This window comes from Pan troglodytes, chromosome 19 (assembly GCF_028858775.2).
Source record: "Pan troglodytes isolate AG18354 chromosome 19, NHGRI_mPanTro3-v2.0_pri, whole genome shotgun sequence".
Taxonomy (NCBI): Eukaryota; Metazoa; Chordata; class Mammalia; order Primates; family Hominidae; genus Pan; species Pan troglodytes.
This window is the reverse complement of record NC_072417.2, coordinates 91189148-91203270: the sequence shown is the minus strand read 5'-3', so window position 1 is coordinate 91203270 and position 14123 is coordinate 91189148. Positions and strand designations below refer to the sequence as shown.

The window sequence follows — 14123 nt, the reverse complement described above, 5'->3', positions numbered from 1 at the left end:
CTCGCTCCGCCCCTTTAAACTTGGTGGGCGGACCGAGGCGGGGCTCAGACCAGGCCCCACCCCGATCAGCCACGTCCATCGCCCTGATTTCCAGGCCCTCCCAGTCCCTGGGCGCACGTCCCGGATTCCTCCCACGAGGGGGCGGGCTGCGGCCAAATCTCCCGCCAGGTCACCGGCCGGGCGCTGATTGGCCCCATGGCGGCGGGGCCGGCTCGTGATTGGCCAGCACGCCGTGGTTTAAAGCGGTCGGCGCGGGAACCAGGGGCTTACTGCGGGACGGCCGTGGAGAGTAGTCAGGTTCGTGAACTTCCCGGAGGCGCAATGAGCTGCATTAACCTGCCCACTGTGCTGCCCGGCTCCCCCAGCAAGACCCGGGGGCAGATCCAGGTGCGGGGGCCAGCCCTGCGCGTGGCTGGGGATGAGGGGGTGGTGGTGATAGCCTGTGTCCAGGCATCCGCGCAGGGCGGGCCCTCACATGACCTCACCTTTTCTCCTAGGTGATTCTCGGGCCGATGTTCTCAGGAAAAAGGTAATGGCTTCGCAGGGCTGGGGTGGAGCTCCTTCCTCTTCTCCGGGACCCCTTGTCCCTTCCCTTCCCTTCCCTTCCCCTAGATGGACCAGCACAGCCTCCTACAGCTCCCGCCCGGCATGCTCCTCCTCCCTTGAATACAGTCCAGGAGGAAGTCTCCGCCCTCTTCTGCCCAGGCCACGCCCCTCGTCCTGTGTGGACGCCACTCCCTCCTGGAGCTGGTGACAGCTGCTTACAGCTTAGCTGTCTTCCCCACCAAGTCCTCTGAGAAGGTGGCAAGCAGTTGTGTCCACTGTAGGCCAGGCCTTTTTGTACACCCCTATTCAATGTGGCTGTTTCCTTATAAGGCCAAGGAAACGCAGTCGCTTTCTAAACCAAGGAGTCTGAAGCCGTGGAGCCTCTGCTCTCCTGAGGTGATAGGACCATTCCCTGACCCGGGTGGGGCTAGTGAGTTTCTTGAGTAAACTACCCACGCACCATTCTTTTTGTTTTGTTTTTGTTCTTGTAGAGGTAGGATCTTGCTATGTTGCCCAGGCTGGTCTCAAACTCCTGGGCTCAAGCAATTCTCTCACCTCAGCCTCCCAAGTAGCTGGGACTACAGGTGTGCACCCCCACCCCCACCCAGCTAATTTTATTTTATTTTTGTAGAGCTGGGGTCTTGCTATGTTGCCCAAGCTGGTCTTGAACTCCTGGTCTCAAGCAATCCTCCTACTTCAGCATCCCAAAGTGCTGGGATTACAGATGTTAGCCACCATGCCCTGCCCCAACATTCTTTTATGGCCCTGGGGATCACTTCAGCTCAAACCCCTTGCTCAGGAAGATGCGGCTCAGAGTTGGACTTCTTGGACCCAGAAGCAAGTGCTTTTGACGCTGCACACAAAGACTTTCTGAAATTAATTTAGAAAAGCTGTATGCCAGGTGCGGTGGCCCACGCCTTTAATCCCAGCACTTTGGAAGGCTGAGGTGTGTTGATCACTTGAGGTTAGGAGTTTGAGACCACCCTGGTCAACATGGTGAAAACCCATCTCTACTGAAAAAAAAAACCAAAAATTATCTGGGCATGGTGGCAGGCTCCTGTAATCCCAGCTACTCGGGAGGTTGAGGCAGGAGAATCTCTTGAACCCGGAAGGCAGGGGTTGCAGTGAGCTGAGATCGCTCCACTGCACTCTAACCTAGGCAACAGAGTGAGACTCCACCCCAAAAAGAAAGAAAGAAAGAAAAACTCTGAACTCTGGGAACAACTCTGGGGTGAGGTTACTTTGGAATGCAGTCTCAGGTCCCCTCTACATGTAGCCTTTGCTTCTGCCTTCCCCACTACATCCTGGAGAAGGTTACTCCTCCCACACTTCCTGGGACCACCTGAGTACCATTCCTGGACCTCTTCCCCATAGAGAATTCTGACTTCCGACCCTCTTTGTAGGGATATTATACCCTGCCTGCTCTGCCCTGCTCTTTTCTGGCTGTGGTGGGCTCAGTCTGCATACCACTAGGGACAATGAGGAGCCAGGCTTGTTGGGGAGGGGTCTCCTTCTCCCACTCCTCCCGCTGTGGACCTCACCTGACCCTCTCTCCTCTTGCAGCACAGAGTTGATGAGACGCGTCCGTCGCTTCCAGATTGCTCAGTACAAGTGCCTGGTGATCAAGTATGCCAAAGACACTCGCTACAGCAGCAGCTTCTGCACACATGACCGGTCAGTCCCTGCCCCCTGCAGTCCTGTCCAGTGGAAAATCACAAGGCACAGGACACACTGTTAGAACTCTCTTTAATGGGGATGGTTAATCATGCTGACCTGACATTGAGTGATTCAAATCAGCACACTTTCCAAGGTGCTTGGCAAGGTAGCACACACTCTCCACTCCCTGGGCTGGAGCCAGTGGTTCTCCACCGAGGGTGATTTTGCCGCCAGGGTCCATTTGACAATGTTTGAAGACATTTCTAGTTGTTGCAACTGGAGGGGGGAGGGGATGCTTCGGGGCTTTAATGTGTAGAGATCGGGGACACTGCTGCTAAGGGTCCTACGGTGCAGAGGACGGCCCCCATGCAGGAACCAGCTGGCCCCAAATGTCAGGAGCCTGCCAGTGTTCAGAAACTCTGCTGTAGGGTTTCAGCTTCACACAGGCTGCAGACTGGTTTGGTTTGGCCTGCACGTTGATTTTTGTTTAATTTTTTAGTTGTCCGTTGTTGGCTGGCTCCCCGTCACCTGGCAGCCTTCATGCTTCCCTGTTTTATGTGTAGCTGTTTGAGCTCGCTGGACATTTCCGCCTGCAACCTCAGGTTGGGAGTTAAATTCACTTCCTTGGCAGCAGATGTGGGCGTGATGTTTCTGAGCCTGAGACGCTTTGCTCGGTCCTCTGGACTTGTCCACCTGGGCACCCAGTGGCAAAGCCATGCTGTGCCACACATTATAGGGCTTCGGCCTCAGAGCCCTGGCTGGGAGCTGTATCCGAGAGTTGCTATGGCTGTGCAGAGTACAGATCCACCCGGCGTGTGGCCTTCGGTGGGAACTGAGGGGCTCCTGAAGCCAGATGGTGGTGGAGTGGAGGGTGCTTGGGGCTTGGAGTTGCGTGTGGGAATGTAACCGCACTTCCTGACCATGCTGTCTGATGTAGGTCATTTACTTTTCCAAATTTGCTTCCTCATTCCTAAGATGCGATGTCCACGGCACAGGGTGGTGTTACACCTGGTGGGGACAGGGAAAGCAGAGGACGTCACTTCGTTCCAGCTGTCGGAAGTACAACTTCTGGAGTCAGTCAGATCCGGGATTAAATATGAGTTCTGCCCGTGTGTCACAAGTCATCTCTAACACGGGCCACAGAGGCCAAGGCTGGGCCAGCAGCATTGATGGCTCGAGAGGCTGCCCTTGCAGGGGCCACAGCTGGCCTCCCACCTGCCCTCACTTTGTCTTTCTCTGTTTAGGGAGGGAAGAGGGAATTTAAAATGCCCAAAATACTGTTTCACACATTCTTTCCAGAACTCGAAGTAGGATTATAGCAAGGTAATAACGAAACAATAGTTGTAAACTATGTTTTTTTGTTTGTTGTTTGTTTTTGAGACAGGGTCTCTCTCTGTCACCCAGGCTGGAGTGCAGTGGCTCAATCATAGCTTACTGTTACGTGACCCCAAACCCTTGGGCTCAAGTGATCGTCCCACCTCAGCCCCCTGAGCAGGTGGGACTACAGGCGCACACCACCACACCCAGTTAATTTTTACATTTTTTGTCACACAGTGTCTCGCTGTGTTACCCAGGCTGGTCTCGAACTCCTGAGTTCAAGTGATCCTCCCGTCTTGGCCTCCCCGAAGATTACGGGCATGAGCTGCTGTGTCTGGCCAGAATACAGGATTTTAAAAATTTATGTTTTGCAACATAATTAATATAAAGACAAATATAACCCAGGCCCAGTTCTAGTTATTCATTCTTCTGAATTTTAAAAGGAAACATTTGGCTGGCCCCTAATGGTATCATGGGCCCTGGTACCTGATGAAGTTGGCCTAGTCTGCCCCCAGCTCCTGAACAGTGGAAGAGTTTTTAGTCTCATTGAGCTTTGTACTGGACATTACTAATTTCTAATCCAAAGCATCAAGTGAAGTGGCTTGTATAAATAACTGGTTTTCCTCTGGGAGGCTAAGGCGGGTGGATCACTTAAAAGTTAGGAGTTTGAGACCAGCCTGGCCAACATGGTGAAACCCCATGTCTGCTAAAAATACAAAAATTAGCTGGGTGTGATGGTGTGTGCCAGTAGTCCCAGCTACTCTTGAGGCTGAGGTGGGAGACTCGCTTGAGCCCCTTGAGAATTGGAAGGTAGAGATTGCAGCGAGCCGAGATGGCGCCACTGCACTCCAGCCTGGGTGACAGAGCAAGACTCTGTTTCATTAAAAATAAATAAATAACTGGTTTTCTGGACGAGGGCCTTTCCCATAGGTGCTAACTTCTCAAAGCCCGGCTGGGTGAACACTGAGCCTGCTTTGCAGGTAGCGGGTGGTCACGACAGTGCCATTCCCTGGCCCCTGCATTGTGGCTTCTGGCCTCCCTGGCCCTGCTCACGCTCTGGCTTTCTCTTCCCAGGAACACCATGGAGGCGCTGCCCGCCTGCCTGCTCCGAGACGTGGCCCAGGAGGCCCTGGGCGTGGCTGTCATAGGCATCGACGAGGGGCAGTTTGTAAGTTGGCTTGTCTTGGCATCACTCTTCCTGCCAGCTCCCGCTCTGTCCTCCCGTTTTCCCTCGCTGACTTGGAAGTTATCTGATCTTTTAGTAAAATAACAAGGTTAAATAGCTACAACGAGTGTTGGAATACCCTCTGAAGGCCCCTTTCTAGTTTCCCTGTCATAGTGTCATAGTCTTATAGGATTCATTTTACTTTTTTTTTTTTTTTTTTTGAGACGGAGTTTTGCTCTTGTTGCCCAGGCTGGAGTGCAATGGCACAATCTCACCGCAAACTTTGCTTCCTGGGTTCAAGCAATTCTCTCCTGTCTCAGCCTCCCGAGTAGCTGGGATTACAGGCATGCGCCACCACGCCCAGCTAATTTTATATTTTTAGTAGAGATGGGGTTTCTCCATGTTGGTCAAGCTGGTCTCAAACTCCCAAACTCAGGTGATCCGCCCCCCTTGAACTCCCAAAGCGCTGGGATTACAGGCGTGAGCTACCACACCTGGCCATTGTACCTTTCTAAAAATACATATATCTATTTACTGGCAAGATGCAGTGACTCACACCTGTAATCTCAGCCTGTGGGAGGCCAAGGTGGACAGATCACTTGAGCCCAGGAGTTGGAGACTCACCTGGGCAACATAGTAAAACCCCGTCTCTACCAAAAAAAAAAAAAATTAGCCAGTCATAGCGGCGCACACCTGTGGTCCCTGCTACTCAGGAGGCTGAGGCAGAAGGATGGAGCCTGGGAGGTCGAGGCTGCAGTGAGTGGTGATAGCACCACTGCACTCCAGCCCGGGCGACAAGGCCAGACCCTGTCTCAAAAAAAAAGGGGGGAGGTGGGGAGTAATGTTTGGTTTGCCTCATGGTTCCTTTTGCTTGTTTCTTATACGTTTATTTTCTTGTTGTTGAAGTACATTTTTTAGTAGTTTTTGCAGCCAGGAGGTATAGATGGGAAGCTGCCAGTCTTTGTATGGAAATCTTTCTTTTGTCATCTAGTTTAAGCTGGGCAGCAAGAGGTAGGTTGATCTTGTGTGGGTTTGGGTTTTTTTTTTTTTTTTGAGACGGAGTCTTACTCTGTCGCCCAGGCTGGAGTGCAATGGCGTGATCTCGGCTCACTGCAACCTCTGCCACCCGGATTCAAGCGATTCTCCCACCTCGCCTCCCAAGTAGGTGGGATTACAGGCACCCACCATCATGCCTGGCTAATTTTTGTAGAGACGAGTGTTCACCATGTTGGCTAGGCTGGTCTTGAACTCCTGACCTCAGGTGATCCACCCGCCTTGGCTTCCCAAAGTGTTGGAATTACAGGCATGAGCTGCCGTGCCCGGCCTTTTTTATTTTTTTTGAGATGGAGTCTTGCTCTGTTGCCCTGGCTAGAGTGGAGTGACGTGATCTTAGCTCACAGCAACCTCCGCCTTTTGGGTTCAAGCAGTTCTGCCTCATCCTTCCGGGTAACTGGGATCACAGGTGCGTGCCACCATGCCTAGCTCATTTATGGATTTTTAATAGAGATGGGGTTTCACCATGTTGGCCAGGCTGGTCTGGAACTCCTGACCTCAGGTGATCCACATGCCTCAGCTCCCAAAGTGCTGGGATTACAGGTGTGAGCCACCACGCCTGGTCTTGATCTTGTTGCTTTGAAAAGTAGCAGCGCTGGTCATTGTGTTTTTGCTCAGAGGAAGGCCGCTATCTCTCTAGTGTTACCTCTGGTCCGGTATTCTATCTGTTCTCTCTCAGCACAATGTGTGTAGGGGAAGCTTTGTTTCATTGATCCTGCTTTATAGCTGGTGTGCCTTTTCATTTCTGGGGAAGGAATGAAGCCATTATCACTTCAGGTATTTCTCTCCTCATCCCTCTCTGAGGTGTTCTGGGTTCCATCTTCCAGAGTGTGTTTTGTTTCAGTGACTATTTTTACATCTGCTGCTCTAATTCATCATGCTCTGTTTTGTTTGACAAGTTATTTACTGTTGGGTTATTTTTAAATTTATGCTGTTCCTTCCATTATGTTTCTGAAAATCTTTTCTTAGACTTTTCCAGATTTTTCCATTTCCTCAGGAACATATTCTGTGGTTGAGTTTCTGGGTTATTTTCTGTTATCTTAGTTTTCTTTCCTCTGCTTTGGAGATTTTATTTTTGTTAGTTTATCACAAAGAATGAAACTGAAACTCCAAGGGGTTTAGCAGACTTGACCTCTTAGGTACTTTTAGGGTTGCCTCGAAGTACACAATGTGGTGGTTTGATATAAACATGACAGGAATTTATTTCTCGCTCACAGACCCCTACGTGGTTCCAGGCCGGTTGATGGGGAGGCCGCCCACGAGGCGGTTTAGGTCGCCCTGGCTGGCTGTATACAGACACGGAAGGGGAGAGACGTGGCGGAGCCCCTGGGTGTGAGGTTTTCATGGGCCTGACCAGAAGCTGCAAACGTCACTTCTGCTGATCTTTCAAAGACTAGAACCTGGGCACGGGGCCACCTATACGTTTAGTATACTTAGTCCAGTTCTTTTTTTGTTTGTTTTTAAAAACAGTCTTGCTCTGTGGCCCAGGCTGGAGTGCAGTGGCGCAGTCTCGGCTCACTATAACCTCCATCTCCCAGGTTCAAGTGATTCTCCTGCCTCAGCCTCCCGAGTAGCTGGGATTACAGGCTCCTGCCACCATGCCCAGCTAACCTTTTGTATTTTTAGTAGAGACGGGGTTTCATCATGTTGACCAGGCTGGTCTGGAACTCCTAACCTCAGGTGATCCGCCTGCCTCAGCCTCCCAAAGTGCTGGGATTACGGGCGTGAGCCACCACACCTGGCCACACTTAGTCTAGTTCTATACCCTGGAGGAAGAATAAATGAGTTTGTTTGGTGAGTGCTTCGAGATCTCTACCCGCCCTGCCTCCCAGCACAGAGCCAGGCCACTCTGGCCTGAATACCCTGCCCGGACATCACAGGGCCTGTCCCCCCAAAAGGCCAGTCCTGCCTTCCTGGTTCTGTTCTTGCCCAACATTCTGTATGAGTCACAGCTGCAAATTCCATTCCCATGGGGAGGCTGACGGGTCCCTTCCCCTGTGCGGGGCATCTGCCCTGTGGAGTTGAGGCTGCCAGTGTCCGCTCTGGGTTCCCGACCACCCGGCAGCTGGCATCTCCTCCCCGCTTGGGTATGGCCATTCCGTTTCTGACCTTCAGAGGTGCGCCCCTGAGCACCCCCATGCCTCTGCGTACGTGGAGACGTCGTTGTTGCTGCCCCGTGGTTGAGGGACTCCCGGCGAGAAAGTGAGCCCAGGCTGGGAATAGGGCTACAGCTGTTCTCTTTTGCTCCCAAACTGTGGCCTCGGAATGCATCCAGGGATTTTGCATCAGCTTTGGGGACGTGGCCCTCTCAGAACAAGGAAGCTTCAGCTTTGGCAAGGCTTTTCCTCCTTTAGACCTGCCGCTGTGAGTTGTTCAATAGCTCTGTTCTCCTGGCTCTGCGTAAACCTTGTTGACAGAGGCTGACCCAGACCCCCGAGGCAGAAACCTTTCCCTTCTCCTTCCTCGACATCCAAATGCCCTGAGTCAGGAGCCAGCGTATTAAGTCCTGTCCCCTGTTCAGCCTATAGGAGGGATTTCTCGGTCTACTTCCTCCCTGGCCAGCAAGTAAAACTTGAGTTCATTCAGTGAGTATTTATTACACCCTACCCAGACATCAGCATTCTGCCCTGGCCTCTGTGTGCCCTTGTTCTCTTCAAGAAGTCCCGGGTCACCAGCCTGACCAACATGGAGAAACTCCGTCTCCACTAAAAATACAAAAATTAGCCGGGCGTGGTGGCGCATGCCTGTAATCCCAGCTACTTGGGAGGCTGAGGCAGGAGAATCGCTTGAACCCGGTAGGCGAAGGTTGAGGTGAGCCAAGATCGCCCCATTGCACTCCAAGCCCGGGCAAAACAAGAGCAAAACTCAGTCTCAAAACAAAACAAAACAAAACAGAACAAAAGAAGTTCAGGGTCTTCCCACTGCAAGCAGTTCTAGATCGAGGAGAGGGGTTCCTAGCATGGGACCCAGCAGAAAGACTGTCCTTCGCTCCTTCATTGTCTACGTGGACAGTGGATGAAGCCCAGCCTAACCTGCCTTGTTCCCGTTTTCTGGGTCAGCAGGGAAAGCCTTTCACAGAGTAGCCACCGTGCCATCCTGAGGAAGGCCCTGGGTCAGAAGCTTCTGTGCTTCTTTGTACCCCGGGCGAGACACACAGGTGCTCACACTGCTCTGTAGAAACTGTTGGCATCCAAGAGAGATTCACCTGGAAATCTCTGGAAAACCTGAAGCTCCTAGCTGGGGGTGCTGTGCTTCAGATGCTGGTGGTGGGTGGGCACCCTTGCATCAACAGCTGCACAGTGTGTGGTGGGCTTGCAGGGTCGCTTGGCAATAGTAGGAGCTCTGATTTATTTTTTTAAACTTTTTTTCTGGCTGGGCACGGTGGCTCACACCTGTAATCCCAGCACTTTGGAAGGCCTAGGCGGGCGGATTACTTGAGGTCAGGAGTTTGAGACCAGCCAGGCCAACATGGTGAAACCCCATCCCTACTAAAAATACAAAAATTAGCCAAGCGTGGTGGCACACACCTGTAATTCCAGCTACTTGGGAGGCAGAGGCACAAGAATTGCTTGAACCTGGGAGGCAGAGGTTGCAGTGGGCCAAGATTATGCCACTGCACTCCAGCCTGGATGACAGAGTGAGACTCTGTCTCAAAAAAAATAGACAAGGCCAGGCGCAGTGGCTCACGCCTGTAATCCCAACACTTTGGGAGGCCGAGGTGGGTGAATCACGAGGTCAGGAGATCGAGACCATCCTGGCTAACACGGTGAAACCCCGTCTCTACTGAAAATACAAAAAAATTAGCCAGGCGTGGTGGCAGGCACCTGTAGTCTCAGCTACTCGGGAGGCTGAGGCAGGAGAGTGGCGTGAACCCAGGAGGCGGAGCTTGCAGTGAGCTGAGATCACGCCACTGCACTCCAGCCTGGGCGACAGAGCGAGACTCCGTCTCAAAAAAAAAAAAAAAATAGACCTTTTTGTGTTTTCTGTTCTACTACACAAGTAATACAGGTTGAGTATTTCTTAACCTAAATGCCTGGGACCAGAAGTGTTTGGGATTTCAGGTTTTCGAATATTTGCATGTTCATAATATAATGAGACCTTGGGAATGAGCCCCAAGTGTAAACACAAAATCCATTTATGTTTTATAGACATCTTAGGCACATAGCCTGAGAGTAATTTTATATATTTAGTAATTTGGGCGTGAGCCACAGTTTTTGACTGTGACTTGTCCCATGAGGTCAGGTGTGGAATTTTCCACTTGTCGTGGGCGCTCAAAAAGTTTCAGATTTTGGAGCCTTTCAGGTTAGAGACATGCAATCTATAATAAGTTTAATCTAGGAAAAGTTAGGGTCCGGCACAGAGGCTCACGTCTGTGATCCCAGCACTTTGGGAGGCTGAGGCAGGCAGATCGCTGGAAGTGCTGGACGGGTGAGGAAGTGCCGGGTGGAAGAACCAAGCTCTTTGACTATGGACCTCAGCCTGAGGTTGGTCAAGAGGTGGAGTGAGTGGGGGCTGAGGACCTTCATCCTGAAACCCTGATGCAGGAGAGTCTGGGGTCTGCCTTCTACCCTCATGTGGAAGGTGAAGGAGCAAGGTTCTCAACTCAGGAGGGTTCTTTCTCTCTCCATTCCCACCCAGGGGACATCTCACAACAACTAGAAACAATTTTGTCGCAGCTGGTGGGTGGGAGGCGTGTTCCTGGCATCTATCTAATGGGTGGGGGCGAGGGACGCAGCCCAACACCCTACAGTGCACAGGACACAGCGAGATCCAGCCTCAAATGGCAGCCATGGCAGCGTCAGCCCTCCAGGGGGCGCACCCCTGGCGCAGGAGGTGTGCCGGCCCACAGCTCCTTGCAGGCTGGGAGCTGCATTTTCGTGACATGTCATGAGTCCTCAGAGAAAAAGAGGGAACGAGTGCATGGTGGGGAGGGGCCCTGGCGTGCTGGAGTCTCTGGGTTTCCTTCTCCAGAGATCCCTGCAGTCAGCTGAGCGCAATCAGTCACGTTGGGCTTTGCTTGGATCTCACTGGAATTTTTCGAGCCACTCCTTAGTCCTCACCTTGCTAAGCCCTCACGTCTCAATAACCTCAAACCTCAGTACCTGGGCTGAGAAAGCCTGAGTGGCCCTGGGAGAGAGACCCTGCACCCAAAGACAAGGACATCCCTGCTTCACCCAACCCAAAGGCCAGTCTGGACATATGAACTCAACCAGCTAAGAGTGATATGATTGATTGATGAGAATCACCAGAGCACTTGCCAGAGTTTCAGCTTCTCCCTGGGCCAAAGTGAAGTTTGATTTACACAGTAAATGTGCTCTGTGCAGGCCCTGAATTTAGAAGGCTGTGCTGTGTCATCCTGCTCTGTAAATGGCCAGTAGGACCCCCGCCCCTTCTCAAGGCACATTACCTGTTTAAAATGGGGGAGGCAAGAGCACAAAGCGCCCACCTATTCACCGAAGAGCATGTATATAACTTAGGGCCTTCCATCCTTAAACAACAGGACCTTCCTTGCTCTTAAGGAAAAGGAAACAGGTTCAGAGACGTTAATTCATTGCCAAGGTCACACAGATAATGGGTCCAGCGAAGAGTGGTGTCCGAGCCCAAGGCAGCAGGCCTTTGGCCACTGCAGTGTTAAACAGCACAGCTGGTGTGGAAGTCCGGTGCTGAGTCCTGGGTACCTGGACTTGGAGGGAAGCTGGCTGCAGGGGGAAGGGGCTGCGCAGTTGTGGATGTACCTGTCGTCTGCTGGGGGGCGTGCAGGTGGACACAGTCCCCCGGCCTGGGGAGCCTCGTGGGAGAATTAAGAGTTACTCCGGGCCAAATGGCCGGAGTTGTCAGATCTGGCAGCGTCTTCGCTGGGGCTCCAGGGAGCTGCTGCTGGGGTGGAAGCTCTCACACTCTTTCTCCACGTGCCCTTTCCAGTTCCCTGACATCGTGGAGTTCTGCGAGGCCATGGCCAACGCCGGGAAGACCGTAATTGTGGCTGCACTGGATGGGACCTTCCAGAGGAAGGTAAGGCGTCTGATCCAGGTCTGGAGCTGGGATCAAGGAGGGCAAGAGGCTTCTGGATGGGCACAGAGACACCAGCTCTGGGTGACCAGGGCTCAGCCACCACAGGGGTACGGCCGAGCTGCTCAGGCCTTGGCTGAGCCGAGGGACTCCATGGTCTGTGCAGACTGCGTGCCATCTGTTGTGGCAGGTGCTTTGAATTGGCAAAGGGACAGAGCCGGGCATGGTGCTCTGGGGGTTGGGGGAAGGACTAAGGTCAGAGCAAACTCTCCTGGCTTCAGTGCTTGTGAATCAGAGGGTTTAAAAGAAAAACCCACCTGGTAAGGTGGCTGAGCGCCCTCTGTCTCTCCATGGGAGCGCAGCCATTTGGGGCCATCCTGAACCTGGTGCCGCTGGCCGAGAGCGTGGTGAAGCTGACGGCGGTGTGCATGGAGTGCTTCCGGGAAGCCGCCTACACCAAGAGGCTCGGCACAGAGAAGGAGGTAGCTCCACCTGCCTTCCCTGCGGGCCGGCGGGGTGGGGGTATGGCTCTGCCTCCTTCCTGTCCTGGCCCTTCACCCATCCCCTGTCCCTGCGGCCAGGTCGAGGTGATTGGGGGAGCAGACAAGTACCACTCCGTGTGTCGGCTCTGCTACTTCAAGAAGGCCTCGGGCCAGCCTGCCGGGCCGGACAACAAAGAGAACTGCCCAGTGCCAGGAAAGCCAGGGGAAGCCGTGGCTGCCAGGAAGCTCTTTGCCCCACAGCAGATTCTGCAATGCAGCCCCGCCAACTGAGGGGCCTGCGAGGGCCGCCCGCTCCCTTCCTGCCACTGCCGCCTACTGGACGCTGCCCGGCATGCTGCCCAGCCACTCCAGGAGGAAGTCGGGAGGCGTGGAGGGTGACCACACCTTGGCCTTCTGGGAACTCTCCTTTGTGTGGCTGCCCCACCTGCCGCATGCTCCCTCCTCTCCTACCCACTGGCCTGCTTAAAGCTTCCCTCTCAGCTGCTGGGACGATCGCCCAGGCTGGAGCTGGCCCCGCTTGGTGGCCTGGGATCTGGCACACTCCCTCTCCTTGGGGTGAGGGACAGAGCCCCACGCTGTTGACATCAGCCTGCTTCTTCCCCTCTGCGGCTTTCACTGCTGAGTTTCTGTTCTCCCTGGGAAGCCTGTGCCAGCACCTTTGAGCCTTGGCCCACACTGAGGCTTAGGCCTCTCTGCCTGGGATGGGCTCCCGCCCTCCCCTGAGGATGGCCTGGATTCACGCCCTCTTGTTTCCTTTTGGGCTCAAAGCCCTTCCTACCTCTGGTGATGGTTTCCACAGGAACAACAGCATCTTTCACCAAGATGGGTGGCACCAACCTTGCTGGGACTTGGATCCCAGGGGCTTATCTCTTCAAGTGTGGAGAGGGCAGGGTCCACGCCTCTGCTGTAGCGTATGAAATTAACTAATTGAAAATTCACTGGTTGGTGGACGCACATTTCTCTTTCACCTGGGTTTCCCTGGGTCTCGTGGACAGCTCCAACTTGATTTGAGTGGGGATTTTCTTCCAGATCTTTTTTTCTTTTGTTTTGAGACAGGGTCTCTGACGCCCAGGCTGGAGTGCAGTGATGCAATCCCTGCTCACTGCAGCCTCTGCTTCCCCAGTTGAAGTGATTCTCCCCCGTCAGCCTCCCAAGTAGCCGGTATTACAGGCGTGTACCACCACACCTGGCTAATTTTTGTATTTTTAGTAGAGACGAGTTTTCACCATGTTGGCCAGGCTGGTCTTGAACTCCTGGCCTCAAGTGATCCACCTGCCTCGGCCTCCCAAAGTGCTGGGATTACAGGCGTGAGGCACTGCACCTGGCCCCCAGATCTTTCTGTAGTAATACTGATCTCTTAACCACAACCCTTGAACTGAGAAATGATCATGGGGTGTGTCCTAAGCGGAACATCATCTGCCTTCCTGTCTGGGCCAGTGTCAGGACAAAAATGGGTGTACAGAGGAGCCCGGGGCCCAGTTGGAAGGACGAGGCACTGTCCTGCCTGCTGGGCCTGTGAGGTCAGGTTTTGTTTGTGAAACAAACTCTTGGTAATTCAGGAGTCAAGACATCTCTCAGCTGTGCCTCAGAGATGGGCTGTTGGCAGCTCACTTGGGGTCAAGCATCGCTGGGGTAAGGTGTGTCCTGCGCAGGCAGGGTCACCACTCCCAGGGCCTCCCCAGCCTCCCTCTCCCCTTCGCTAGTGATGTGTCCCAAGCCAAAGCCATTGGGTGAGGCTGGGAGCAGTGCCCTGTTAGTTCGTACTGGGGATTTTTAAACAATCGGGACTTGCCGATGACAGCTCCCTCTGTCATTGCTCAAAAGAAGAAGCCAGAAGTTGCTTTAGGGCCCTGACCTCTTTTAGAGATGGGCCT

The 14123-nt window shown here is 53.3% G+C and overlaps 1 protein-coding gene across 3 annotated transcripts; it reads left to right on the top strand.

The window, feature by feature from the left end:
- The first annotated feature begins 60 nt into the window (after window positions 1-60).
- TK1 (thymidine kinase 1) lies at window positions 61-13187 on the top strand. 3 transcript variants are annotated; one of them, XM_003315751.7, is made up of 7 exons: window positions 61-387; window positions 498-529; window positions 2110-2220; window positions 4594-4687; window positions 11660-11749; window positions 12109-12228; window positions 12328-13187. In XM_003315751.7, exons 1-7 carry the CDS (start codon window positions 196-198, stop codon window positions 12517-12519), a joined length of 831 nt encoding a protein of 276 aa, XP_003315799.1. In that variant the 5' UTR covers window positions 61-195; the 3' UTR covers window positions 12520-13187. The 3 variants fall into 3 exon arrangements, with proteins under 3 accessions (XP_003315799.1, XP_063656031.1, XP_054526162.1); XM_063799961.1 differs by having other exon boundaries at window positions 72-297; XM_054670187.1 differs by having other exon boundaries at window positions 111-387; window positions 12109-13187.
- The last annotated feature ends 936 nt before the right edge of the window (window positions 13188-14123 follow it).